At 60.9% G+C, this 27,840-nt stretch overlaps 2 protein-coding genes across 8 annotated transcripts; both read right to left on the bottom strand.

Moving 5' to 3' along the window:
- Positions 1-193: 193 nt before the first annotated feature.
- Positions 194-14,935, bottom strand: EXOC3L4 (exocyst complex component 3 like 4). 5 transcript variants are annotated; one of them, XM_074394347.1, is made up of 14 exons: positions 13,987-14,935; positions 11,613-11,767; positions 10,462-10,605; positions 8,810-9,219; positions 6,942-7,602; positions 5,732-5,843; positions 5,407-5,529; positions 4,988-5,088; positions 4,755-4,835; positions 2,860-2,974; positions 2,230-2,349; positions 1,984-2,136; positions 1,285-1,406; positions 194-386 (listed from the first exon to the last, which is right to left on the bottom strand). In XM_074394347.1, exons 4-14 carry the CDS (start codon positions 9,201-9,203, stop codon positions 194-196), a joined length of 2,175 nt encoding a protein of 724 aa, XP_074250448.1. In that variant the 5' UTR covers positions 9,204-9,219; positions 10,462-10,605; positions 11,613-11,767; positions 13,987-14,935. The 5 variants fall into 5 exon arrangements, with proteins under 5 accessions (XP_074250448.1, XP_074250445.1, XP_074250447.1 ...); XM_074394344.1 differs by lacking the exon at positions 194-386 and having other exon boundaries at positions 1,326-2,136; XM_074394346.1 differs by lacking the exons at positions 194-386; positions 2,230-2,349 and having other exon boundaries at positions 1,326-2,136.
- A 5,832-nt stretch (positions 14,936-20,767) lies between these two features.
- On the bottom strand, positions 20,768-26,618 carry LBHD2 (LBH domain containing 2). 3 transcript variants are annotated; one of them, XM_039462891.2, is made up of 5 exons: positions 26,537-26,618; positions 25,624-25,690; positions 24,740-24,845; positions 22,678-22,834; positions 20,768-21,227 (listed from the first exon to the last, which is right to left on the bottom strand). In XM_039462891.2, exons 3-5 carry the CDS (start codon positions 24,806-24,808, stop codon positions 21,127-21,129), a joined length of 327 nt encoding a protein of 108 aa, XP_039318825.1. In that variant the 5' UTR covers positions 24,809-24,845; positions 25,624-25,690; positions 26,537-26,618; the 3' UTR covers positions 20,768-21,126. The 3 variants fall into 3 exon arrangements, with proteins under 3 accessions (XP_039318825.1, XP_039318826.1, XP_074250444.1); XM_039462892.2 differs by lacking the exon at positions 25,624-25,690; XM_074394343.1 differs by lacking the exon at positions 26,537-26,618 and having other exon boundaries at positions 25,624-26,344.
- Positions 26,619-27,840: the final 1,222 nt, after the last annotated feature.

The following is a 27,840-nucleotide window of genomic DNA, read 5'->3' as shown; positions in this document are numbered from 1 at the left end:
CCCATGCCTGAAATGCCTCCAGCACGGCTGCTCCTTCTGGCCTGGCAGCTGTGCTCAGCTGCTGACGACAAAAATTCCCCAACTGTGGTGTCAGAGTTGGGAGCAGGGCTGAGAGTGACTCCCTCGGCTTCTGGCTGACCCCCACGGCCCACGGCTCCCCACCAATGGCCGCCCCCTCTCTGGCCGGAGAGCACTAGACGCAGGTGATCAGCACCGCCATGGCACTGGGCACCTTGATCTCCTCGAAGAGCACGCGGCCCCGGGGGGCCTCCACACCCGCAGCCCCCGCCGCAGCTCTCAGCAAATCTTGGGTGTGCTGCAAGAGATGCTGGTTCCGCCGGCGACCCAGGCGGCGCAGCGCCAGAATGGCCAGTATGTGGTCCTGCCTGCAGAGACATGCAGGCGCTCACTGAGACCCACACCTCCGCAGCACCCCCAGCCCCAGGATGGGGGAACTCGTGGGCGTGGGAGTTAGTATGAGTCACCCTGCATTCCAGGAGTCCGTCAGGGTCAGATTGACTGAGGCCAGGAAGAGCTGTGCTAGGGGAGGAGTGGAGCATGGGCCTGGAGGGCAGGTCAGCTGGGCTTGAGGGGGCACAGGAGAGGGGTCTGCAGGGTGGGGAAGCAGCCCACACAGAGGCGTAGAGGCACAGAGGGAGACCCGGGGACAGGTGGTGGAGAGGGACGGAGGGGATGATGCAGCTGTGGGTGACAGGGCCGGCAACGGGGAGGGGGGATTGGAGGGACACGCCCAGGGTCCTCCCTCTGAGCCATAGCCCAAAAGGCAGCCTGGCTGGGAATGAGGAATTCTCCCCCACCCCACAGCAGGGTGGCCCAGAGAAGGGGCTGAACCAGGACCTTTCTGTATACTCCACGTCCCAGAATCTCCAAAGGAATGGAGATTCAAACTGGGATTTCCAAGCACTTGGATGACTCACTGTCCCCCCAGCGCACCCCGGGATCAAAGCCTCCTTCCACCTGGCCCGGTCTCAGAATCCCCTTGCTTTCAGAGAGGGCTTTCTCCCCAAGGGTTCGGGGTCACCTCCCTCCTCAGATTCTAGGACTGGAGGCATGCCCTCCCCCAGCGGGGCTGATGGAGGATGGCTGAGAACAGATTAGGAGAAGGGGTGCTCTCTGTTCCCCTCCAGCCTCGAGGGTCTGAGGGTCCGAGGCCCACCGCCAGCCGCTGGTCTTCAGGCCCCTGGGCAGTCAGGTCCAGGCCAGGGCCCCTCCAACACCAGCCCCCCTTGGCCCTGAAGTTAGCGGAGCAGATGGGGCTCACACCTGATGTCAGGGTAGCTCCGGATGAGAGTCTCAAGGTGCCGCTGGATGTCGTCTTTATAAGTCTCGCCCAAGATCTCAGCCACGCACTGGATGGCTTGGTCCAGCCATGTGGCCTCAGAACCCTGTGAGACAGAGCCACTACGTGCCCCAGGAGACTTCTCCCCGCCCCTGCTCCAGCTCCTCCAGGGGTGTGAGTCAGCCCTCCCGCAGCCACTGCAACTCGGCGCTGGGACTGCCTTCCCCAAACTGGACAGGAGGTGTGCCGAAAGCGAGGGCCTCAGCCTTCGTCTCCCCTCCAGTCCCATCTCCACAGGCATCTTCCCGCCTCTGCTCTGACAGGAAAACCGAGGCCAGCCTGGGAGTGCTCGGGCCAGACAAGGGGTGTGCAGGGGCTCTGTGCCTCCGCTTTAGGGCTCTGGCCTGAATGGGGGACACCTGCCACAGGCCCTGCCTGTGAGATGGGGCTGCGACCCTCGCGGCTTCCCCATGACCCTGCAAATTGTATGCACATGTATGCAAAGTGACATCCTCCCACCTGGTCCCACCCCAACCCCACAGGCTCCCCAGTCCCTGCTCCACCTGATCCAGAGTGGGGAGAACCGCTCCCGCCAAAAGCCCTCCTGGCATTAGGACCCTAGTCACTGCCACCCCCTCCGCGCACAGAGGCAAATGCCCACGGGCAGCAGACACCGCTCCTACCAGGCCCTGGAAGGTGTCACCGATGGCCTGGGCATCCAGACTCATCTTCTGGGAGCCCCGCAAGCGCTCCATGCCCCGGAACCGCTCCCGCGGCCTCAGCGCCTGCGCCAGGTACTCTCGGACCACGAACCGGTGCACCTCCTGCAGAGTCTCCTGGACAGCCCAGAGTTAAGGTCAGGGTCAGGGTCAGGGTCAGCAGCCCCAACCCTGGGCACAGCCCTGCCGGGGCCCTCACCCTTGGGGTACCTGTGCCCATGGCCGGGCCACATGCTGGAGATGACCAGCAAAGACCACCACCTTGTCCATGAGGGGTTGCAGCCAGTCCCCTGCCAGCCAGCCCCTGGTCCACACGGCCCTGAAGAGCGGCTGGGGACAGAGTGGGTGGGAGTCTGCAAAGCACTCCCCCGACCCAAGCCCTCCCTCGAAGCCCAGTGCACACTCCTGACACCTTCCCTTCTGGGCTGGGGCCATCCCCTCTCCTAGCCACAGGTGATGTCAGGAGCCCTTTTCCAGAATGCCTCTCCCAGGCCCCAAGCTCCAGGGGCAGGGTTTGACTTTGTCCAGTGAGATTTGCTCAGGGTGTGCCCCAGGGATGCCTTGAGGGACCGGGTGAGGGGCCTAGGCCTGGATCCGGGGACCCACTATCCCAGGCTTCGGGGTGACCACCAACAGCTGGAGACCGAAGTGAGAAGGCAGGCGTCTCCCAGTCGTCATGCTCAGCTGGGACCTCCCCTGGGTTCCCTGCCCACTACCCTTCACACACACCCATGAGCTGGTCCCTGGAATAAATGAATGCTGTGACCTGGGCCCTCAGGCTCTAGGAATACAGGGTACCTGCTGGGCATGGACAGTGTGGAGAGAGGGCCTGTCAGTCACCTGCAAGTCACGCTGCAGGCCCTGAAGCAGGTGCTTCTGGAAGCTGCAGGTGGCCGCCACCAGGGGCTTCTCCAGCTCCTCTTGGGTTCCTGGGAACCTGGAGAGAAGACTGGTCCTGGGGAGGGGCCAGGACCAGCAATGAGGTGGGCAAGGGAGGGCAGGCTGGGGAACAAGGCCGGGCACAAGCTCCAGCTCCACTCGCTTAGACTGCAATGTGAAGGGCAGCCTGTGGGCTGCAGTGTAGCTGCCTGGGAGCAGAGTCAAGTGAGGGACAGCACAGAAGCCACGGAGCCAGTCGAAGAGGGCAGGGCAGCGGGCGGCTGGCCCATTCCCCTCTGGCAGCTCTGGGACGGACTTTCCCTCCCTTTTGGTGATAAACAGTGTGGCATAGCCATACCTTCAGCCTCATAACTACCCCCCTGAAGACGACAATGTCCCTATTTCACTGTTGAGGAAACTAAGGTACAGGCTACGCCCAGTTCCCACAGCCAGGGACACAGTAGGCCAGGCTGGAGTTCCATCAAGGGTTTGGCCAGAGGCTGCCTGACTTACCAACGGGCAGAGAAGGCTCCCTGGAGCTGAAACCCAGGGTCCCAGTGCCAAGGACAGGCCTGGCACAGATTAAGGACAAGAGAGTGTTAGAGCAGTGCCTCTTGGTCATGCTTTGGAGGTAGGCAGGCCTGGTTCAAGTCCCAGCGCCACCACTTACCGGCTGCGTGACTACAGGCAAGTAGCACCTCCTTTCCAGGCCTGTATACCCACCTGTGTGTGCTTGGGATGAGACTCATCAGGGAGGGGAGGCACTTGCTCAGTGCCTGGCACTCACAAGTGCCCACAAAGAGACAAGGGGAGCTGAGTCCCCTAAGGCACAGCATTCCACACTGCCCCAGGGAGCAGCTGCTCTCATCCTATTTGACAGGTGGCAAAAAAGGGACAGAAGGGATGTGGCTTGTCCCAGAGCACACAGCCAGCAGGTGGCACAGCTGTTCTTTGAAATCAGATAAATGAGAAGTGAGCACTTCGGAACACTAACATCTACAAACTTTAAAAAAAGGATGAACCCAGGTGGGTGGCCCGGTCTGTGCCCGCCGGTGCTGGCCGCCCTCAGCACTGATGCATCTGCTGAGGCCTGGCCTGGAGCTGAGGGCACAGAAGGCTGACAGCCGCTGCCAACCCACAAGGAGGGCCTCCACCTACTAGGGGCACAGAGACCCAGACCCCACCCCAGCACAGCCCAGGGTTCAGGCTCAGGGAGGCTTCCCAGAGGAGGAGGTGTCCCAAAAAGGAAGAAATGCTGTCTGGAAGGAAGGGAGGGAAAATGGAGACGGAGGCAGCGGGCAGGGAGCTGGGACCCTCGGCCTCTGCTCCGCCTCGAAGAGCTGCCCACACTCCCCCAGGGCCTCCGCTTGGATGGGCACACACACACCCCCACACACACACACCGGAGACACACACCCCCCTCAGCTCTGACACACACACACACACATACACCACTCAGCTCAACCCCACACACATGCACACACACACACCAGAGACACACACCCCTCAGCTCTCACACACACACACACACACACACACACACCACTCAGCTCCACCACACACACATGCACACACACACTTCTTAGCTCCACCGCATATACACAAACACCTCAGTTCCGCACACGCACACACGCACATGCACACCCTCAGCTCCACTACACACACCCCTCAACTCTGCTACACACACATGCACACACGCGCACACACCCCTCAGATCCACCAACACAGGACACAAAGACACACACTCCTCACCTCTGCCCCCTCCACGCGCGCGCACTCCCCTTCACCCGGGTTCCCGGCGCTCGCGCGCCTCCTGCCGGCCGCGCTGCGCCTGCGCAGGAGCGGCCCAGCCCTACCTGAGCTCCTCGCAGGCGTTGATGTAGGCGCCCAGGTGTGAGTCGCTCACCGCCTCCGACGCCAGAAAAGCCTTTTCAAACCTGGGGCAGGATACATAGCGCCCTTGGGGACCCTTCCTGGCTGCGCGATGACCCTGGGTCCACCCTCCCATCAGGTCCCCGCGCAGAACCCTCCCTCCCACCTGCAGAGCACACCGGGCCGGGTCGCTCCCCTACCGAGGATGAGTCCGCACCTGGGCACGAAGAGGCCGAGCGCCCGCGTGCAGATTCGCAGGGTGGTGGCCTCCAGCTCCGCGGAGATGGCGCCGGCCGCCTTCACGTGCTCGGCCACGAGCTGCGAACCAAGCCCCGCACTGAGCGCGCGTCCCAGCCGCCGACCCCAGGCCGCAGTTCACCCGGCGGCTCCACCACGCCTTCAGCCAGCCCCGATGTGTCGCTCAGTCGGAAAGCCGCACAACCCGAGAGTCAACTCCCGCAAACCCCCGTCCAGCTGCCCCCAGCCCCTCGACGTGCCCGAGGTCCCGATTTTACCCCACGCGGGGCCTCAGGCTCCCATCTAACGGAAGGGTTGGTTAGGACCGTTCTGGGTGTCCCCATCGTGTGTGTGAGGCTTGAACACGCGCCCCTTCCCAGCCCCTGCTCTGGGCCGCACCATGTGGACGTCCGTGGACAGCGGCGCCCGGTAGAGGCCCTGCAGCACCTCGGGGCCCTTGGCCGTCGCCCAGCGACTCTCCTCCAGCTGCAAGATACGGTCGAAGCAGCTTGCGATCTTGGCCTGCAGGGAGAAGGGACGACCGCGGTGAGACCCTCCCGGACCCCGTCGCGCGCGCCGTCCGGGATGAGGGCCGCCCTGTCTTGTCACAAGCCCGCGCCGAGGGGCCACAGGGTGAACCAGCGCTAGCTCTGGCCGCCGCGCGCCTGGGCGCCGCACCTCCCCCCGGAGCCTGCCCCCTCCAGCCTGGCCCACCAGGACTGACCTCGAGGAAGCTAGTGTAGTCACTTTCCAGTCGGGCCCACACGTCGGGCGCCAGGAGCGGGGGCAGCGGCTCGGCGGGCAGCGCCAGGCCTGGGGCGTCCAGGAAGTCAGGACTGGAAGGCAGGGCAGGGGGCTGAGGGTGCGCGGCTCTGATGCTGCAGCCGCTGCCCCTCTTCTGGCCAGGCTCACAGTGTAACCCTGAACCTGGGCATCTGTTCTCACACACACAATTTAAGAAGGCCACACAATTTAAGGACCAATTTAAGGAGTGCGGGACTTCAGGCAACCTCCCCACACCCCACACCCCCACAACCCACACCCCACACCCCCCACCGTGGGCACTCCTGCTGGTGGGGCTGGGATCCACTCCTTGGGGAAAGCAATTCATCCTCATCCCACTCGCAGAGAGGGAAGTGGCCACTCCCCGCGAGCTGTACCCTGAACCCAGATGCCTGTCCAAAAGGGAAAGCGCTGGTGAACCCACGCCAAGCGCTGTGAGCCCGTAGGGGTCGAGTCCACCCTAGAGAGGTCTCTCTCTCTCTCTCTCTCTCTCTCTTTCTCTCTCTCTCTCTCTCCCCCCCCTCTCTCTCTCCTCTCTCTTTCTCTCTCTTTCTCTTTTTCTTTTTTTTTTTTTTTTTGGAGTCTTGCTGTGTTGCCCAGGCTGGAGTGCAATGGCGAGATCTCAGCTCCCGGGTTCAATCGATTGTCCTGGCTCGCCCTCCCGAGTAGCTGGGATTACAGGTACCCGCCACCACCATGCTCAGCTAATTTTTGTATTTTTATAGAGATGGGGTTTCACCATGTTGGCAAGTCTGGTTTCAAACTCCTGACCTCAGGTGATCCGCCAGCCTCAGCCTCCCAAAGTACTGGGATTATAGGCGTGAGCCACCGCGCCTGGCCAAGAGGTGCGCCCTTTTCTGATGCGCCCAAAGGCACCTGGTGAACCAGAACAGGCCTTGCTCCCGTGGGAACCTCCCCGCGGAAACTTCCCAAATTCTGGAACTGTGTATGGGTGACCCCTAGAAAACCTGGGGCAGCAGCTCCCCATGGACTGAACCGCGAAGGAAAGCATGTCGAAATCCTCGGCTCTCAACCCTCCCCCAGGGAGGGAACGGAGAAGAAAGGCCCCATCCTCCTCAAAGTGGGCTCCCCAAGGCCTGCGGGGGAAGCGGCAGTCATCCTCGCCGCTTGGTGCCCTGGCCGAGCCTCACCTGCCGTACACGTTGGCCGCCCAGTCCAGCAGGAGATAGAGCTGCTCGCAGCCGCGGGCATCGCGCGCGAGCTCCTGGAGGCGCTGGGCCACAGCGCCGTGGAAGGCACGCAGGTAGACTTCCCAGGCCGGAAAGCCGGCCGCCGAGTACGCGGGCTGCACCTCCTGCCACACCTTCTGCAGGTCCCGGCGAACCAAGCCACCCAGCTCGGCCAGAAGCTGGGCCAGGCCCGACGCGCTCTCGGCCTCCGACGCGCCCTCGGCCTCCCCCGTGCCCAGCCGCCGCACGCGCTCCTGAGCGCTGCGCCTCACCGCTTCCTCCCAGTGCTGGCGCCAGCGGCGTGGCGTGCTCAGGAAGTCGCCGTCGTCTGGGGGCGCGGGGTGGGCCTCCTCCTCCGCGCGCACCACGCGGGCCAGCTCGGCCAGCACGGTGGCGTCCACGCCGTCGGCGCCCAGCGTCTCGCGCACGATGGCCCCGATCTCAGCTGCCAGCCCGTCGTAATGCAGGCACACGTCCATGGCGCGCCGGGCGAAGGCCGTGGGGTCCTGCTCAAAGGTGCGCGAGGCTTTCTCGGCCACCAGCCGCTTCTCCAGGTGCAAAAGCTGTTCCAAGGCTGCCAGCAGTTGCCGTTCAGTAATGAGGTCTGCCACGGATTTACCTTCTGCACTGGCAGGCGAGAAGAGCGGCGGTGAGAGGGGTGGTGAGAGGGACCGCCTCAGCACCCGACCTGGACGAAGACCTGCAGGCCATGGCTCCATCTATCGCGGCTGGACTGCCTGACCTCTGCGCGAGGCTGGGCCAGCTGAAGGCCTGCTCCAGGAATAACAGGCTGCAGCTGCCAGAGCCCTCCCTTAGAGCCACCTTTGAAAAGGCAGAACCTGGGACCCCAAGCCTGGCTGAGCAGAGCCATTTATCAGCCCTGCCTTCCACCTGGCTCCCACACCCGGCTCAGCAGGACTTGATAGCTTCATGCACAGCCTTGATTGCAGGTCTAATAAGGTCAGAGCTCAGGCAGGGCGTGTCCTGCCTGTGTGCACTTTTACATTCCTGTTACTCCCGGCTCTCTGCCAGCCTCCACCCCACAGGAGCCCTCCACCTCTATGGTGGCCCCTCTTCCCTCCCCGCCAGTGTATCCTCCTCTGGACAATCCCCCTGACCTTCCTCCTGGCACCTCTGCGAGCCTTGCACCGTCTACAACCTTGTGACCAGCTGTGCGCATGGCCCTAGTTTGACCCGGAGCCGGTGGTGAAAGGCCGTGGAGAGGCTGGGGATCTGGGCCGTGCAGACCTGGGTTCAAGTCCCATTCTTCATGCTGTGAGACTTGAGGCAAGTCACTGCACCTCTCTGAGCCTCACTTTTCTCATCTGCCCAATGTGGAGGGGGGGCTCCCATTGCAGGGATGCTGCAAGAATTTCAAGTGCAATTGTCCAGCTGGGCATGGTGCCTCATGCCTGTAATCCCGGCACTTTAGGATGCCACAGCTGGAGGACTGGGTGAGCTCAGGAGTTAGAGGCCAGCCTGGGCAACAGAGCAAGAACCCTACCTCTACAAAAATAATACAAATACATTTTAAAAATTAGCCGGGTGCAGTGGCTCATGCCTGTAGTCTCAACTGCTTGGGAGGCTGAGGCGGGAGGATTCTTTGAACCTAGGAGGGCAAGGTCACAGTGAGCTGTGATTGCACCACTGCACTCCAGCCTGGGTGACAGAGCGAAACCCTGTCTCAAATAAATAAATAAATAAGTGCCCGTGTCCGGGCCAGGGTTTGGGGAGCTGGGGAGGAGAGCCTTTCCAGAAGCCTCAGCTCAGCTGCCCCGACCTCTGGCCCGTTTCCTTTCATGCTTAGTGTTTCTGAGGGCCTTCCTTACCTGCCTCGGGTTTCAGTTCCTCAGACGCTGCCCCAGGAGGTGCCTGCTGGCTGACAGCATTCATGACCTCCAAAGGCACCTCAGGAGTGGCCTGGGAATGGCCAGCAGCTGGGCCCTCGTCCAGGGCTCGCCGGAGGGACCGGAACAGGGAGGAGGAGCTTCGCCTTAGCAGACCTGCATCCTCCTTGGAGACCTGGGTCGAAGCCCGCTGGCTGGCCCGGGAGAAGGCCTGCTTCAGGGCGCCCAGGCCCAGCCTTGTGCCATCAACGCGGTGGCCACTGGGCTCTTTCCTGCTGCCTGTTCGCCGGGAGCTGTGCGCTGGAGTCTGCGGCTCCTCGGCCTCCTTGGAGCTCTGCAGTTCCGGCCCAGGAGTCTCTGTCCGCGGTGAGGACATCTTGGCAGCAGGAGAGCTGGGGCAAGAAGGAGGCTCAGCAGGCCTGGAGGCGCAGCCCAGGAGCAGCCGCAGGGAACCGGGAACTGTGTGCAGCCCTTGCGGCCTGGCCACACCCAGGGGCTTGGTCAGGGGAGGCTGCCCAGAGGAGGCAGCCCTCAGGCTGTCAGAAGAAAGCGTCACCACCGGCGTCACCAGGCCACTCAGCGAGAGCCCTCAGTGTACCAGGCAACAGCTGGGCATGCAGATACACATGGCTGCTGCCATCAGGAGCCTTCCCGAGACCGTCCCCAAAAAGTGTCTCCCCAGGTGCCCAGTGCCAGGTGGGACTCTCCCATTAGAATTGGAGGAGGGAGTCGATGTGCAGGTTGTGGGGTGCAGTCCAGGCCACAGCTCACAGCACCGAGGGCAGGACCCGCAGCCACGTCTAGGCCTTCCCGGATCCCTGACCCCCTCCCCCAACTGCTACCAGCCCCTTCCCTGCCCTCCGGGTCCCTCAGCTCACCCCCCATCAGCCCAAAAGGCCTGATTACTTTAGCTCAGAGGGGAGGGCAGGGATCCCCATGGGAGCCCACCCCCTGCCCTGGGTGTCACAGAGCCTGCGGAGCTGGTGTGGGGCCTGAGGGCACTGGCCGAGGCCACTCTGCGGCTTATCATGGCCTTGCAGCTGCAGGGGCAGCAGCAGGAGGAGCCTCGGGTCTATATTTAACTGGGGACTGGGGAGGTTCTCAACACTGTTTCCCACCCCATTGCCTTTCCCCCTCACCTCCCACCACAGTGTGCTCTGGCCCCTCCCAGACACAGGGAATGGGGGGATCCCAGGGACATGGGGGTGCCGAGCCTGGACTGCTCCTGTCCCCATGGCCTCAGCACCTGGCCTGCCAGGCTCTGCCCACACCCCAGCCTTCAGAGCTGTGCTTGCTTTCCTGGCTTTAGGCTGGGAGAGAGGAGGGGCCTCCCGCCCACCCCACTGTGGAAGCTGGGCCGTGGGCAGGCGAGGGCATTAGGCCAGCAAAGTCTCACTTTCCCCTGGGAGAAACTGGGGCCAAAGAAGAGCTGGACCTGCCCCTAGCCCAGCCCCAGGGCCCCCCCACCCAGGTGCCAGGACGAAAGCCCCAGCCAGACCCAGCACCCAACTGCTGGGTGACATCAGACAGGAAGTGGGTCTCCCCAGGCCCCAGTTTGCCAGGGTGGAAGGACACCAAGGTGGGCAGGACCCAGACCCCACTCACCCTCACCCTCCAGCAAGGTGCCTACCTACCTTCCTTGAGGTTCCCAGAAGCGGCCAAGCAGCTGGACAGAGGCCCAAGGTGGGAGCGACAGCCAGGTGGTTAATGGACTTTATCAGCCCTGCCCTGGCCACAGGTCGGCGACTTCCCTCAGCACCAGGCTTCAGAGACCCTGCCTGATTCAGACATGACCCACACATTTCAGGGCACCGTCTGTCCCAGCCTCCACTCTCCCCTCTCTCCCTGGTGCCCTCCATGCTTGGCATGGGGGCTGGTGCCCAGCAGGGCAGGGACCCAGCAGGGCAGGGTGTCGTGAAGAGAACGGTTCAGCACACAGCTCACCCTCTGCTGTCGAGGGGGCGGGGCCCGGGCTGTGGGGCAAGGGCGAGCCAGGCTCTGCCTTCTTGTTTGGGAGAGCTCACACTTAGTAAGCACCCACTGTGTGCCCAGCTCAAGGCCCGACACAGATCAGCTTCTGCGACAACAAAGATAGGCAGTGTCATTTGTCCATTTCACAGATGAGGAACCTGAAGCTCCCAGTCTACAGCTCAGAGCCGGGAGCAGAAGTGGGACCCGCCATATCTCCACCCCCAGGGAGTCAGAGTTGCCGCCCAGAAGCCCCTTCTCCCAGCTGAGACCCCAGGGTGTCAGCAGGTCCCAGAGTGGGGTCAGATGTGGAGGTCCTCTCCCAGGAGGCCCTGAGGAAGGCCGGGTAAGGAGGGGCAGCTATGCCGGTGAATGTCTTAGGAGGTTACACAGGCCGAGGCTTGAGAGCCGCTCAGCCTGCCTTTGTCCCAAGCCAGAACTGCACTGAAGGGCCATCGAGGTCCCCAGATAGCCCCTCAGCCTCCAGCCATGCCACCTTCCACCCAGCCGCTCCCGACAGCTTCCCAAGCCATTCTGGACCTTCCCAAAGCAGAAGTCCAGCCAAGTCACTCCCCTACTTTAAACCGTTCCGTGGTTCCCACCTGCCCAAGCCCCACAGCCGTGCATCCATCCTGGAGCCAGCTCCCTCCACCTCCACCTCCCGCTGACCCCACCTTAGCAGCTTCCCCCAGGGTTCAGGGATGACCCGCACCCCACCCAGCCCTCCCTCTGTCCTCCCAGCTGCACGCCCGACCTCCGGCTTCCCCTCCGGCTGCCCCCCGTCCTGGCCTTCCCCTGTTTGTTCTTCACATCTGACCTGGGTTTCAGGACGTTGGGTACAGATTCCTGGCACCACCCACTGTCACCATCTGTCTGTTCAGTGGGCACTCGGGACTGTTCCTGTGGTGACATGGCCCCCTGCCCTGGCCTGGCAGCCTCTGTCCATCTACCCCTGTCACCGCAGAGCACAGCCTAGAAAGGGGGACATCGATGTCAGGGTCGCCCCCCGCCCCGGGCTGGCCTGCCTGCTGCCGCGCTAATACCTGCAGGCTGAGACCTGAAGGCCTCTCTCCACTCCCGCCTCCACCTCCCAAGGCTCTCGCTTGGCCTGTCCCTGTGCCTGCCTCTCCATAACCCATGGACTCTCTCTGGCTCTTTCTCTCTGGGTCTGTCTGTCCCAGTGCCCGGAAGGTCCAGGGGGCCCGGCTCCCGTGCTGCCGCTCCCTGACTGCAAGGCCCTGGAGACCAAGCCCGGCCTGAGCCCCAGGGCCTACTCTCCCCAGTCAGGCTAACACACCCTGGCCCAGCAGCAGGGGCAGGAAGCCAGCCAGAGACACAGTCACTGAGAGCTCCCACCCTGGGCCACCCTAGCCGTGACCGAGAAGTCAAGCCTGGACTTCCCCACCCTGCCTGCCCCAGCCTCGGCTTCTCCTCCCTGCTTTCCCCTGGACCTTCTCTCCTGCAGCCGCTCCTCATCCTCCGGCCACGTGCTCACCACTCCCCAGCCTCCCACCTACGCTGGGACTGGCCATCACTCCACTCCTTAGTGCTCAAAAGGAGCCTCTGAGGTGACTGCCTGTACTGCACCCTGGGCGCAAGCCCTGGCAGGGCTGGTCCCCTCATGTCCCCACCTGCCACCACCTCCCCTGATCACAGCCTCCGAGCTGCTCTCCTTCCCAGGCGCCCTCAATGCCGCCTCCTATGATCAGTCTTAAGAATCTTGCCAAAATGTAAACCTCCTTTGTTTATCGTTTTTAAGGGAAAAGGTCTCGCTGTGTCACCTCACCCACAGCTGGAGCACAGGGGTGCGATCACAGCTCACTGCAGCCTCGAACTCCTGGACTCAAGCAGTACTTCCATCTCAGCCTCCCAGGTAGCTGGGACTACAGGTGCGCAACTCCATGCATGGCTAATTTTTTTATTTTTTGTAGAAACAGGGTCTCACTATGTTGCCCAGGCTGTTCTCAAACTCCTGGCCCCCGGTGATCCTCCTGCCTGAGCCTCCCAAAGTGCTGGGATTACAGGAGTGAGCCACCATGCCTGGCCCTATAAACCGCCTTTGAAAACTTTCCTTGCAAGCTTTTCTTTTCCTTCCAGCCCCTCAAAATAAGGCAAATGACAAGGAGATGTCGTCTCACCATGCTTGCTCCTCAACATTTGCCTGGAAGAACTAGTTAAGGCAATAAGGAAAGAGAAATAAATAAGAACTATAAACACTGGGAAGGAGCAGATTAAACTGTCGTTATTCATAGGTGATATGATTATTGACTTAGAAAATCTGAGACTCAAAATTATTGGAGCTAATAAAAAGGCTTAGTAAGTTGTGTGCGTTGCTTATGTAAATACAGCCAACACTTTTCCATACCCTAGCAAAGCCTGCGAGAGCCACTTACAACACTTCCCTTCCCAGGGGCAACAGAGCATAAGCCCCCTGAGCTGCCGTCACCTTCGGAAGAGGCACGGCGCCCTCCTTAGCTTGGGATTCAAGGCCTCTTATAATGACCCATCTGGCTTCCTCCACTCTGATCACTCAGAAGTACCCACCTCTCCTCCACACCTTTGCACTGTCCTTTCTGCCTACAATGTCAATGTATTGAAAGCTCAGCAGAAATGGCTCCTCCCCTGAGAAGCCTTCCCTGACCAGCTGAGCCCCTACCATAGTGAGCCCCTCCTGCGCCGGGCCTGGGCACACCGGCCTTGACTTGACAAGGGACAGTTACCGAGCCTGGAGGCCAGGAGAGCCCCAGGCAGGGGGTGGGCCTGACTCAGCCCCCAGCCACGGCTAGACTCTGCAGTCTCCGGGGGAAACCAGGACAGCGAACCCGATGCTGGGCGTGAGCGCCTGGCCCCTGCACACTTGAGTGCACGGCTTTCACACACCTGAGCGTCGGGCTGAGAGCGTCTCCCTGCGTGTGTGACGCTGGCCCGGAGTGTGCCCTAGCGGGGCTGGGTCTGCGTCTGTCTGTCTGTGCTTCCTGCCTGAGTGTGTCTGCCTGTGTGTCGGGGGTGAGTGTGGGCGTGTGTGTCCGTTGTGATTTGTGCTGCCGCTCTGGCCCGGGCAGCCTGGGCTCTGAGTGAGGCCCTTGGTCTGGAAGGCCACACGCGGAACAGGAATGGTCCTCAGGCCTGAGAGTCGCCCCCACCCGCCCACAGCACCCCATGCCCTCCTGCTCCACCTTCCCAGGACATACCTGCTGAGCACGAAGCCTCGGCCCAGGGAGAATGCAGCCGCCTGAGAAGCTGGCCCCTGGGGCCTTCAGAGTCGGGCCCTGGCCATGGGGCCTCCGGAGCAGCCCAAGCAAGTGACTAACAGCTGGGACTTCCCAGCCATGGTCAGCTCCTGCCAGGCCCACCCGGCCCCACCCACAGCCCTGCCCTCCATCGGGACCCCATACTTTCACTTTCAGAGAGGTTCCCACTTCTTTTTCATTCCAGAGGCAGTCACTCCAGCTTTCCACTCCAGATAACGCAGGGCTCAGGCCAAGGGTCAGAGAACGAGGGAGGGGAGAGCTAGCGGAGGACGAACCTGCGACCTCAAAACACCACCAGCCCCTCCTTTGCTCAGAGGCCAGGAGAAGCAGGCACTGGCCTGGGGGGGACACTCAGCCTACAGTGCCTGAGCCTAGAAGGACCCCCCTCCAGGGCAGAGGCTCTAGCACCTGCCCTGGAGGAGGGGAAGCTGATAAAGAGGAGGAAGCTGTTACCATAGAGATGAATGAACCAGTTCAGTTAACTTTTGCACTGAGGTACCCGAACTTCTTCACAAAAGCCACTCCTCTCTCTGCCACAGTGACACTCAGTATGTCTGCAGATGTACCCCTTGTAGAGTATAAAATTGCTGATATGGGACACTTAAAGTACTACCTGGCTCCCAAGATCGAGGATGAAGGATCAGAGGCATTCTTAAAATTCAAGAAAATAAAACTAAGCTCTCTAAGGACTGCTTCTGAGATGCCAGCATATACTGAAGTCTTTTCTGTCACCAAATTGGTACCTTTAAGTACATATGTAGATATTGTTATCTGTAAATAACCTATTTTTCTCTGTTCTCTGCAGTTTGTTTAAAGATCTCTGCAAAGTCAGATCCAGTTTAATTAACCTAGAAGTATTTTTGTCTCTTAAAAATACTTGTAGGCCGGGTGCGGTGGCTCAAGCCTGTAATCCCAGCACTTTGGGAGGCCGAGGCAGGTGGATCACGAGGTCGAGAGATCAAGACCATACTGGTCACCATGGTGAAACCCCGTCTCTACTAAAAATACAAAAAATTAGCTGGGCATGGTGGCTCGTGCCTGTAATCCCAGCTACTCAGGAGGCTGAGGCAGGGGAATTGCCTGAACCCAGGAGGCGGAGGTTGCGGTGAGCCAAGATCGCGCCATTGCACTCCAGCCTGGGTAACAAGAGCGAAACTCTGCCTAAAAAAAAAAAAAAAAAAAAAACTTGTGATTTTTATAATACAAAAGGGTCTTGACTCTAAATGCAGTTTTAATAATTGGTTTTGAATTTAAATAAAGTTACTTGAATTTCAAAAAAAAAAAAAAATGACCCATCTAGCTTTCCTCCACTCTGAACACTCAGAAGTACCCACCTCTCCTCCACACCTTTGCACTGTCCTTTCTGCCTACAATGTCAACGTATTGAAAGCTCAGCAGAAATGGCTCCTCCCCTGAGAAGCCTTCCCTGACCAGCTGAGCCCCTACCATAGTGAGCCCCTCCTGCTCCGGGCCTGGGCACACCGGCCTTGACTTGATGGAGGGACAGTTACGGAGCCTGGAGGCCAGGAGAGCCCCAGGTAGGGGGTGGGCCTGACTCAGCCCCCAGCCACGGCTAGACTCTGCAGTCTCCGGGGGAAACCAGGAAAGCGAACCCGATGCTGGGCGTGAGCGCCTGGCCCCTGCACACTTGAGTGCACGGCTTTCACACACCTGAGCGTCGGGCTGAGAGCATCTCCCTGCGTGTGTGACGCTGGCCCGGAGTGTGCCCTAGCGGGGCTGGGTCTGTGTCTGTCTGTCTGTGCTTCCTGCCTTCATCTTTTTTTTTTTTAGGATTAACATGATTTATTTCATTATCAGTCTTACAAGTTGCTGAGGTTGGGCAAAGCCAGGATAGTAACTTAAATCCAAAGCACTTTTGTTGAGTGACAACCCGATTAGCAAGGCCCAGTTACTGAAGTGAGGACAGTGGAGGGGGCACCCCAGGAACCATAGCACATGGACCAGTATTAGAAACCCCTTCCCAGAAGCAGCTGGTGGTACTTGGCCCTTACCAGCCAGGGCTCTACTCCATTGGTTCTTGGTGCCCACCAGCCCCCGTTAGAGGAGGCCCAGAGGCCTCCAGAGGGAGCATGGAGGCAGGATGGGCTGGGCAGACAGCAGGACTGGAGCTTCCTCACCATAGCAGAAAGGAGGGTCAGTCTGGCCCCTTCCTGGAGTGAGGCCCCAACTGGCGGGGATGTGGCAGCTGCTCAACTGTTCTGCTTTCTTCTCTAGTTATCAAACTGTTACCTAGTTATGGTGTGAAGGGGAGGGGGCAGGAACTTAGGACCAAAGGCGGGAGGTAGGCTCCTTTTTCTACCCTGGTAAATAGCCCCAGCCTTCCTGGGGCTACACTGATTAAGAAATGGGATCACTCAGCCGGGTTCAGTGGCTCCCACCTGTAATCCCATAACTTGGGAGGCTGAGACTACTGGATCACGGGGTCAGGAGTTCGAGACCAGCCTGGCCAAGATGGTGAAACCCCGTCTCCACCAAAAATACAAAAAAAAAAAAAAAATTAGTCGGGTGTAGTGGTAGGTGCCTAGAATCCCAGCTACTCAGGAGGCTAACGCAGGAGAACAGGCCAGCTCATCGAGTTCATCCCGAGATCCTGCACCCCCCATCAGGGACGCTCATGTTGAGAGCCATGTGCCGTTCCCTGGGGCTTCAGGAGCTAGAGTAAGGGACAGGGCCCTGGGGACAGACGGGGCACACTCAGGAGTGAGCAGGGACAGCATCCTGGGCAGGGGCAAAGGTGTGGAGGTGGGGCCCACTGCCCACACAGGAGTCAGGTGGGCAAACTGCTGTGGGGAGGGCCACTGACACTTCCCAGAAGAGGCAGCCTCACCCCTGCACAGGGGGATTCCGCAGCCGGCGTCTTAGGAAAGAAATCAGGGAAAATCCAAGGAGAACAGATCCAGACCTGTTTCAACCTGGGCTGGGGCCACCAGGGTATGTGACAGGGCCGCTGCAGGGTGCTGACGTGGGCAGAAAAAGCCTCCTGCACCAGCATCCTCCAGCTGAGGGCAGGGGTGGCCCCGTGCACCCAGCGTCCTAGGGCTGAGGGCAGAGATGGCCCTGTGCTCCAGCATCCTGGGACTCAGGGCAGGGGTGGCCCCGTGCTCCAGTGTCCTAGGGCTCAGGGCAGGGATGGCCCCATGCACCCAGTGTCCTAGGGCTCAGGGCAGAGACGGCCCTGTGCTCCAGAGTCCTAGGGCTCAGGGCAGAGACAGCCCTGTGCTCCAGCATCCTAGGACTCAGGGCAGGGATGTCCCCGTGCACCCAGCGTCCTAGGGCTGCCACAGCAGGACCAGGGACTGAGCCTCAATGACAGACATTCATTCTCTGCGAGTTCTGGAAGCCAGAGGTCTGCAGCAAGGCTTCTCCCGGGGCTCTCTTCTAGGCTGTAGGTGGCCCTCTTCTTCCCAGGTCTTCACAGGGTCTTCCCTCTTCATGTCTGTGTCTATATTTCCTCTTCATATGGGTTAGGCTCCACCCTAGTGACTTAATTTCAACGTATTACCTCTTTAAAGGTAATAAGCATTTTTATAAGGAATTTTCCAAATAAAGTCACATTCTCAGGTTGGGACTTCAACACATAATTTTTTTTTTTTTTTTTTTTTTTGGAGACAGAATCTCTCTGTCACCGAGGCTGGAGTGCAGTGGTGTGATCTAGGCTCACCGCAACCTCCACCTCCTGGGTTCAAGCCATTCTCCTGCCTCAGCCTCCCAAGTAGCTGGGACTACAGGCACCCATGACCATGCCCGGCTAATTTTTTTTTTAGACCTAGTCACTCTGCCACCTGGGCTGGAGTGCAGTGGCACAATCTCAGCTCACTGCAACCTGTGCCTCCCAGTTTCAAGCTATTCTCCTGCCTCAGCCTCCCAAGTAGCTGGGATTACAGGCGCCCACCACTAATCCCAGCTAGTTTTCGTATTTTTAGTAGAGACATGCTTCACCATGTTAGTCAGGGTGGTCTCAAACTCCCGACCTCAGGTGATCCGCCCACCTTACCCTCCCAAAGTGCTTGGATTACAGGGGCAAGCCACCGTGCCCAGCCCAACATATGAATTTTTTCAGGGAAAAACAGCACATAACAGACTGGAAGGTGCCTGAGATGCTGCAGCAGCATCTGCAGAGGGGTCAGATTAGACTCAAAGATGCCAGCACCTCCTCCAGGAAGCCCACCAATTAACCACTTGAGTCACTACCCTCTGAGCCCTGGGTTCCCTCTGTGAAGTGGGATGCTAAGAGTCCCAGTTCAAGCCCGAGAGATGCCCAGCAGTCCATAGGCCCTTCCTCCCAGCCCAGTCCCACCTGCTGGCTTGAGTCTCACGCCACCTGTCTCCAACAGGCAGAGATGAGGGGTGACAGGGAATAAGCATAACTGAACAGAGACAGCCCGGCCAAGGTGGAGGGCTTCCCGGGGCTCAGTGACCTGCTCACCGCCACACAGCTGGCCAGAGAGGCCAGGACTGCACCCGATGCCTCTGGCTCTGTGCACTGGGTCTTCCCATGGAGCCAGGCCCTGGTGGACTGAAGACTTCCCGGTCTGATTCTCCCACCCCATAGCTCACAGGGCATGTCGGGGTCCCAGGACCTCCAATTACTGGTCACTTCATTCAACACATAGGTGCCTGAAAATCTGGTGGGGCCAGGGCCTGGGGACTGCTCCTGGACATCCCCTCAACCTCTATCTGCACCCTAAGGCCACCTGAGCCTGTGCCCACTTTTCAGCTAAGGTTGCAATGTTTCTTTCATTCTATGTCCATGTTTTCCCCCAAATTTCTCAGTAAAATCCCTTTGGAAAAGCCCCAGCCTTGTCTCAGAGAACCCTAGGGCACAGGGTTGATCCGGGGTCAGGAGAAGGCAGGGTAGGTACTCCCCCAGAAAATGGGATTGTCGTCGGGATCAAGTGGGTTCGCCTTGGCTGACGACCTGGCTCCCAGGTAGGGAAGGCCAGGGAGCAAGCCCCTCACCACCAGAAGCCTGCATGACCTGGGGGTCGCTGGGAGGCCAGGCTGCCCCACCCGGGATGCAGAGGCCAGAGGCGGCGGCTTCCACCCTCAGTGCTGCAGGACCCAGCGCGAAGCGCAGCGTGAGAACCAGAAGCCGGGGCTCCCTCCCGGCCCTGACGAGGCTGCCGGCCGCGCCCAGCAGGCCTCTCTGCCCCAATCCCGTATTGCAGGGTTGAGGTGGGAGCCGGGCGGGAGCCCCAGCCGACATCCTGGGGAGCTGCAGGGTAACTCCCGCAGGGGCCCCCAAGTCGTCGCGTGCTGGGGGGCGGGGCGGGGCGGGGGCGGGGCCAGCGAGGCCCCCGCCCCCTGTCGTCTCCGCCCACGGGCTCTGGGCGTGGCTGGGCTGTCCCGGCGCCGGCTGGCTGGGGAGGGCGGCCGGGTGGAGCAGCGCCCCGCGGTCGCGCCTCCCCGCTCACGGCTCCAGGGTACGCAGGGTCCTGGGACTTGTGGTGGGGTCGCCTCCACCCGAAGGCAGCCCTGCTGGACGGGGCGTGGTGGACTCCGCCCGAGCTCGTCCGCTCCGCGGTGTGGGTCCGGGGCAGCCGCGCTGAGACGGGTACCGTAATTCTCGCCCAGGAGCGGAGTGGTGGGAATCAAATCTCAGTAAAGGGCCTCGTAGCCCACCCACGTGCCGGCCTCCTGGACCCCACACCCCGCGTGTCCGCAGCGCTTTCTGCGAAATGTCTGTTCCCATTCACAAAACTGCCCCATGTCCCCGATCCTGGACCGGCAGGAAGCGCTGGAGGAGGACGGAGAGGACCTCGAAGGCCCGCCCCACCCCTCGCCTGAGCTATAGTCCAAGGCAGGGCCCACGGGGTCCTGAGGTTTCAAACTAAAGCAGGCTGCCAGGCGAGCTTCCGAACCTGTCTCCCACCTCTCCAGCATTGCGGGAGGGACGGCTATTTTTAGAAGGAAGGCGGTAGGAGAAAGTGCATCTTTGTCCCGGAGGCTGGCGAGGCAGCAGGAAAGCACAGAGGGGCAGTGCCCCCTGCCTCCCTCGCTCAGGGTCACGGGTCCCCGGTCCCCGGCACGCCTGCCCGGACCTTCGACTTGGTGAAGTTGGCATTTATGGTGTCCCACTGCCTGGCCCTAAGGTTCCTCGGCCTGGCACATGAGCGAAGGGCAGGGGACCAGGTTGGGGGACACACCCTGGGAGTGGGCCCTGGGCCACGCTCAAGGCTCTGCCCCCCATGCCAGCCGCAACCAGGCAGCAGGGCTCCCCTTCTGCAGTAGAACAGAGCCCATAGATAATGTCGATGGACCCCCACATAGGGCAGGAAGAGATGACTGCTTACCCAGCCTCCCACATAGGCTCTGTGGCAGCCTGGTGGCTTCCTGACCTCAGGGATTCCCCTGGCAGCCTCTCGCCTCGGGCACCTCGCTTTGCACCTCAGTTCCTACACATGTAAAATGGGACCTTCACAAGGATTTAACGAGATCCAACCTGGAACGGGGCAGCCCACGCCAGGCTGCCACACGCTGTGCCCTCCTGCACCCAGGGGAAGCAGGTAGCAGAGCCTTCAGGGTCTCACCCTGGCCCCAAGGCAGGCCCACGGAGGGTTGGGAGGCCACCTGGAGGAGGCTGGTTCTGCCTTGGGCAGCCTTGGCCAAAGCAGAGAGAGGGTCCCTGGGCAGAGGCACCAGCCACAGCGCCAGCTCAGCCCTGCCCAGCCTGCCCCAGTGCCACACCTAAGTGGTCACGCACTAGGTGCTCTGGACTGGCCAGCCTGGGCTGGGAGCTGAGGCCCCCACCTAGAAGGCCACGGGCAGAACCCAAACTGTTCTCAGGCACCTGCATCCCCACCACGTGTGCCCACTGGCCATCAGGAAGTGTCTTTATTTCTACGTCAAACCACGGAACAAAGCGGGGTGTGATCCAGACCTGGACCACAGGCAGAAGAGGGCAGGGCTGCGGTCCTGGCGGACCCTGTGAGAGGAAGCAGCCTCTGGGCTCTGCCTGCAGGGTGTCGGGGCAGGCCCGGCCCTCCTGTGCACCATCCCAGCCACCCTGTGGCAGAGGCCCTCAGCAGTCAGACAGCAGACCCTGGCCACGTCCTTGTCCTATCCCCGGGCCGGGGCTGCCTGGTCCTCAGAGCAGACACACTTGCTGCCAGCATCATCTGCAGGTCTCCCTGGTTCTCCGAGGGGTCTCGGGGAGTGGGCTGCAGAAACATAAAGGCGGCCGTGTTGGTTGGAGGACTGCAGCCCAAGAGGATCCCAGCGGTCCGAGATGAACCTTTGGCAGGCAGCTGGGCCGGGGCAGGCCAGGAGGTCCCCTTGGGTGATGAGAAGGGGAGGAGTGCTCGGCCAGGGAGGTAGAATGGGGCTGGGCTCTGCCAGCAGCAGCAGCTCCCAAATCCACCAGAGGAAGGGGTGGCAGAGGGAATGGAGGTCCGGGGCAGACTCAAGGGCCTTCCCAGAGCCCAAGTCCCAGGATTGACCCAAGGGGTGGTCTCTGATGCTGTCCTGGGGCCTGGGCAGAAACTGACAAGAGGTTGAGGGGCCTTTGGGCAGAGGTGGAGGTTATGGGTCCAGACAGACCCCTTCTGAAAGGGGTTTCCTGGCCAGTACAGGCTGAGGTCTGGGGATGGGGAGAGGACAGGCAGGGTGCTGAGCAGCTCTAGTGACGGCCGAGTTCATTTCCTCCTCAGGGAACAGACTCTCAGGGGTCTCCAGGGGATAAGATCTCCCAGGGCACAGCTCACATCCCTCGCCCTGCCCGAAGTGGCCCTCAGAGCCGTCCATAAGGCCCCCACAGCCCAGCCTGCTGCCTCTCCTATGCCTTGGACCTGGCCCTGGCTGTGCCTTCCTGCCCACGTGGTCTTCCTCTCGGAGCTTTAGCCTTTACTTATTTATTTATTTTGAGACTGAGTCTCACTCTGTCACCCAGGCTGGAGCGCAGTGGTGCAACCTCAGCTCACTGCAACCTCCACCTCCAGGGTTCAAGCGATTTTCCTGCCTCGGCCTCCCGAGTAACTGGGATTACAGGTGCCTGCCACCATGCCTGGCTAATTTTTGTTTTAGTAGAGATGGGGTTTCACCATGTTGGCCAGGCTGGTCTCGAACTCCTGACCTCAAATGATCTGCCCGCCTCAGCCTCCCAAAGTGCTGGGATTACAGGCATGAGCCACTGCACCCAGCCTGCTTCAGCCTTTAAACAGGGCACCTGCAGCCAGACGGGGCCTGCCAACAGGCCAGTCCATCCCCCCAGCACATGCGCCTGCACCTCACAGCCTCCCAGGCCCTAGTGAGCAAGGCACACTTGCTTCAAAGGTGATGACAACGGGGGAGGACTGGGTGACAAGGGATGAGAATGTGCCGTCACTCATTCAGCAAGAACGCGCCGTGCACCTCCTCTGCCCAGGCCTGGGGCTGAGAGTGGATGAGGGACCTCACTTGCAGGTGGGAGGGAGGACGGTGCTAGGGAGGGGGTCAAGGCCAGGCAGCACCTAGGGCCCCAGGCAGGGGTTCCAGGGGCCGGTGGAGGACGGGGTGAGAACAGGCAGGAGGTGGGAAGGCCTTGCCAGCTGAAGCCGAAGGACCCACGCCCTGCTTCTGACCTTGGCAGTGGCTCCTCCTCCTCTCAGCACCCCCTCAGGCGCCCTCACTCACCAGCAGCAGCCCCGCTCTGAGAGGGGCCCCTCTGGGCACGCTCCGGGGGCCAGCGCAGCTCCCCGCTCTCCACAGGGTCCACCTCACTGGGCTCCACCACAATTGATGGCAGCCGCTGGCCCAGCCGAGGGCCCTTCTCCTGGGCACTTGCCACAGCCTACAGGGAGGGTGAGCAGGATCATGGTCATACCAGGCCTGGCACTCCTCCTGTCTTCCAGCCCTGTCCTGTGCACTGCCCCACTAGGGGCTCAGGGAGCCTTCCCACTCAGTCTCCAGGGCAGGGGTAGGCACATGTGTTTGCATAGGCACATCCCCGAGAGGGCTCCCAGCCCCGACCCGGTCCCAACCTGGGGGGTAGGGTGCTCAGCCCCTGCAGTCACAGCTCTCAGAAGGCACCGGAGGACACAGCTGTGCTCAGCCCTGGAGCCCATTGCACAGCCAGAGCCTGAGGCCGGAGACACTAAGGTCACCAGGAACGAGCGCAGGCTTCTGCACACCCCCCACTGCCTCCTGCACCTGGATTCCTCCCAGCCCCTTCCTGGGGTCTTCCCTGCTGGGCCTGTGGCCTCCTCCGGGCTCACAGGAGCTGGGAAGCAGTTGCCATGGCAACCCCGGATCGGCTGGCTCTGGGCTTGCTCTTGGCTCGTTGTTGAGTGCCCACAGGAGCATGCGGGGGCTGCGTCCCCAGGCCCTCCCGGTGCCCGCAGCATCTCCGCCCCCTATTCAGGGCCTTCAAGGCTGCAGTGCTATGTGCAGAACTCCGTCCCTCAGTGCCCCGTGGCCCTGACTTGCCCCCCTGGCCTACCTCCACATCTGTGCTCAGGCAGATGCCCCTGCCTGGAGCTCCCTGTCTCCCATCTCTTCACCGAGAAGGAAAGCGGCTGGGTCCACCTTCCCGAAAGAGCATGAGGGTCATGAGGAAGGGCAGCCAGGCCACGAGCAGGACTTGGCTGAATGGTATGAATAGTGCATGGTCCTGGGCTCCAGCCCAGTCTCTTAGAACCAAGGACCACAGGTGACCCTCACGTGTGAGAATAGATGTTACTGGGACATCTGTGGAATGAAGGTGCTGTCAGAGGACAGCAGAGCAGGGACCCCCGCCCCTACCCCACAGGCTGGACCCTCCCGGGACCACCCCTCATGCTGGCATTGCCAGCCCAGGGGCTCATTCCCCAGCCTGGTCTCACTCCCCAAGTGCCATTCTCCTTCCTGCCCCACCGAGGGCACTGGTCTCCACGTCTGCCCACTGGGGTGAGCGAGGCCCAGGCCAGCAGAATTTGCTGCTCCGAGGCCTGGTGCTCGCCACTGTCTGCCTGCCTGGGAGGCTGTGCCTGCAACCCCAAGTTCCAGACTGGTCCCTGCGTGACTCCAGGCTGGTCCCCCTCTCTGGCCCCACTGCTCCCCAACAAAGAGAATGGCTGGGCTGTAGAACTCGGAGCACTGAGGCTGCCACCCTGTGTAGGGAGCTTGTTATTTTAGCTTCATCAACACCTCCATGAAAAGGTGGTGCTAGGGGCAGGCGACCCTGGCATTTGCTCTCAGCAGAGAGCAATCCCTGGGGTCCTCAGATCAGCAAGGGTGCTAAGTAAGACAGGAATGCTGGCCTTCAATTGTTTTATCCATTATACTTTTATAAAAGAGCAACGAGCCGGGGGCAGTGGCTCACGCCTGTAATCCCAGCACTTTGGGAGGCCAAGGTGGGTGGATCACCTGAGGTCAGGAGGTCAAGACCAGCCTGGCCAACATGGCAAAAACCCCATCTCTACAAAAAATCAAAAATTAGCCAGGCATGGTGGTGGGCGTCTGTAATCCTAGTTACTCAGGAGGCTGAGGCAGGAGAATTGCCTGAACCTGGTAAGTGGAGGTTGCGGTAAGTCGAGATCATGCCACTACACTCCAGCCTGGGGGACAGAGCAAGACTCCGAGTCAAAAATAAATAAGCAACAACCTCCCCCACCCAGATGTGTAAACTGAGGCCAACAGCAAGGCAAGGCATGCCCCAAGTCATGGGACAGAGTTTGAGGCTGGCTCCCTCCTGAGCCCCAGGGCCCCAAGCACATACCTTCCCCTCGGGGCCTCCAGCCCCCTGGGCAGGGCCTGGCTGTGGCGGAGCAGGCCGGGGAATACTCATGCTGCTGCTGCCACTGCACCACTGAGCTGCACAAGGACTGGAAGCAGAAATGGGGTGTCTGCTGCTGGCCTGATGCTGGATCCACCCTCCTCCGAAGGCTTCAGGCGCTGAGCCCACCCCACTCCACTCCACCCAGACCCAGTGCCCATGGCTCCAGCTGGACCTCTATCGGCTGCTCCCTGCTGGAGCCTGCTGCCAGAGGGGGCGCTGGACCGTGGCCACACAATGTGCCTGCAAGAGGGCACGGGCAGGAGGGGAGATCTGGGAAGGCTTAGGGATGAGCAGGAGGTAGCCAGGCCGGCTGGGAGGACCGAAGCACATTCTGAGACAGGGAACAGTGCAGGAAGGACACGGAGCATCCAAGGGGTCCAAACAGGTTTCTGAGACAGGAGGCTGGGAGTGGTACAGACTGGGTTCAAGTTAGCCAGAGACCAAGGTGCCCATTTCCTCCTCGAGAGCATGCACCTTGCACACCCTGGGCCAGGCCCTCAGCACCCACAGCCCCAGGGAAACTGACATCCTGCCTGCACTTGGCCACGCCCACGCAGGCTGGCCACAGCAGAGGGAGCCTGCGGGCGCTCTGGCAGCAAGGACTCTGGAAAGAGAGCCGCTGCCAGGAGTCGGCGCCAGCCGCAGACCCTTCACCTGCACTCAGGTTGTGTGGGCTCCCTTGGGGCCACGACCAGGTCAGAGGCAGAAATGGGGGTGGAGTCTGGTGGTGGCTGGCATGCAGGCAGCAGGGGCCTCGGGCCGGGGACAGCCCTGCAGGAAGGGGACTGGGCAGTGGAAAAGCAGAGACCAGCAGAATGGAATACCTGTTACGCCCTGCTGGGGTGGACGAGGGTGGTCCTGTGGCTGTCAGCAAAGCAGAGGGCTGCTATTCTGGGAAGTGAGGTTTCTTTCACCAAACACCCTGCTCGGGTCAGCTGTGGTCCTACTGAGGCCCAGGGAAGGCTGAGGGGCACACATGCAGGAGGCCTCTCGGGGCTGCGGGCAGCGAACCCACACCCTCTGGCTCCTCCACCCAACCCCAGAGCCCCGGGCTGCCTCAGTGCCCCGCTGCTCACAGGTCTGGCCCTCCAGCGAGCCTCTCCTGGATCCTATCCCAGGACCCAGAATCCAAGAGTCCAGGGCAGCCAGGACAGAGACCCAGCCAGCCTTGGGAAGGAGGCAGAGGGAGAGGCAGGAAAAACACTGCCACAGAGACCAGGCAAGAGGTGACTGAGCTGGAGACAGAGCAGAAGACAGAGAGAGATAGAAACAGACCCGCAGATGACACTGGGCCGAGAGAGGGATGACAGAGGCAGATGATAGAGCTGTCACCCTGAGCCATGGGGGCGGGGCAGGCAGTCAGGGAGCAAGTGCCCAAGGGCTGCTTTGCCCTGCCCAGCGCCAGGGTCCACCGCCAGCCGGGGCACCGCACATCCAGGGCGCCCCCCACCCCCAGCGCCCAGGATCCCAGGTCTTGCCGAGCACGGCCCCAGGGGCACAAGCCCGTAGAAGCATGACGTCCCACAGCCGGGCTGACCCCGCCAACCCACGCGCTCCCCTTCCGCAGAAAGCTCGACTCAAAACTCCCCAAATCCCCCCAGACTCCTCCCACTCCCACCCACCCCGCACCTGGTCGTCAGGGCGCGCTCGCGCTGGGGGCCCGCACGGCTGGGGCCCCGCACGGCTGGGGCGAGGCTGGGGAGGGGGTGACCCTACCCTACACTCACTCACACTCACCGCCCGCGCGGCTGCTGGCGCCGGGACCTCCGCGCTCCGCGGGCTCCGCGCGCGCCCGGCTCACCCTCCGCCCCGCGCTCCCCGCCCACACTAGCTCTCTCGGCCTACCTCGCAGTCACGCCCTCCGCGAGGCCGCCACGGCCCTTGCTCCGCCCTCGCTCCGCCCTCCCAGCGCCAGCCCCCGGGTACAGCCCCGGCCTCGTCTTCCCTTGAGCCGACCCCTCCCCCAGGACCTGCCCCTGGCCACCTGAGACTGAGCCTCAAGATTTGCGTCCAGGAATCTGGGGTGCAGAATTTACTGGGGCCAGACATGTAGAGGGCTGGGGACTAGAAGAGAGGAATAAAATGGACAAAAAAGCCCCCAAACTGGAATGGGCCGCAGGACGGGGGGTCACCCCGCAACGCTCCTCTCATCTTCACTTCCAGCTCCATTCCCAAAAAGGAACAAAAGAGCCCTGGGACAAGCTGTCTCACTCGGTCCAGTGGCAGACCTGACACCTGAGACCAAGGTGCACAATCTATGGTGGGTGTAATTCCCAGCCTGCAACCGGGAACCCTCCATCATCACTAATCTATCATCCCACTTCTGTTCCATATCCACAGGCCAGCCACTGTCCAGCCACCATTCACAGCTGTTCATCTATCTTTGCCATCCCACCACCATCTGAGACCCACCATCGGCATCCATCATGCACCATTAATAATCCAACATCCATCCCGTCCACAATCCACCATCTACCATCAATAATAACCCAACATCCAATCCATCCACAATCCACCATCTACCATCAATAACCCAACATCCATCTCATCCACAATTCACCATTGATAGTAACCCAACATTCATCCCGTCCACAATCCACCATCCACCATCAATAACCCAACATCCATCCCGTCCACAATCCATCTACCATCAATAATAACCCAACATCCATCCCATCCACAATCTACCATCTACCATCAATAACCCAATATCCATCTCATCCACAATTCACCATTGATAGTAACCCAACATTCATCCCGTCCACAATCCACCATCCACCATCAATAACCCAACATCCATCTCGTCCACAATCCACCATCTACCATCAATAATAACCCAACATTCATCCCGTCCACAATCCACCATCCACCATCAATAACCCAACGTCCATCCCGTCCACAATCCACCATCCACCATCAATAACCCAACATCCATCTCGTCCACAATCCACCATCCACCATCAACAGCCCAACGTCCATCCCGTCCATAATCCACCATCTACCATCAATAGCCCAACATCCATCTCGTCCACAATCCACCT

The sequence above is a fragment of the Saimiri boliviensis genome, chromosome 2 (assembly GCF_048565385.1).
Source record: "Saimiri boliviensis isolate mSaiBol1 chromosome 2, mSaiBol1.pri, whole genome shotgun sequence".
NCBI classification, from domain to species: Eukaryota; Metazoa; Chordata; class Mammalia; order Primates; family Cebidae; genus Saimiri; species Saimiri boliviensis.
Note: the sequence above shows the minus strand (reverse complement) of the source record. Positions and strands in the feature narration are given on the sequence as shown.

Coding starts and splice junctions, on each gene's coding strand:
- EXOC3L4 (XM_074394344.1), bottom strand. CDS start 9,203: ATGTCCTCACCGCGGACAGAGACTCCTGGGCCGGAACTGCAGAGCTCC. Junction 7,603..8,809: donor GGAACTGAAACCCGAGGCAG/GTAAGGAAGGCC, acceptor CTGCCAGTGCAG/AAGGTAAATCCGTGGCAGAC. Junction 4,836..4,987: donor CTCGGCCTCTTCGTGCCCAG/GTGCGGACTCAT, acceptor ATCCTGCCCCAG/GTTTGAAAAGGCTTTTCTGG.
- LBHD2 (XM_039462891.2), bottom strand. CDS start 24,808: ATGAGTATTCCCCGGCCTGCTCCGCCACAGCCAGGCCCTGCCCAGGGG. Junction 22,835..24,739: donor CTGGAGGCCCCGAGGGGAAG/GTATGTGCTTGG, acceptor CCCTCCCTGTAG/GCTGTGGCAAGTGCCCAGGA. Junction 21,228..22,677: donor TCAGAGCGGGGCTGCTGCTG/GTGAGTGAGGGC, acceptor ATGTTTCTGCAG/CCCACTCCCCGAGACCCCTC.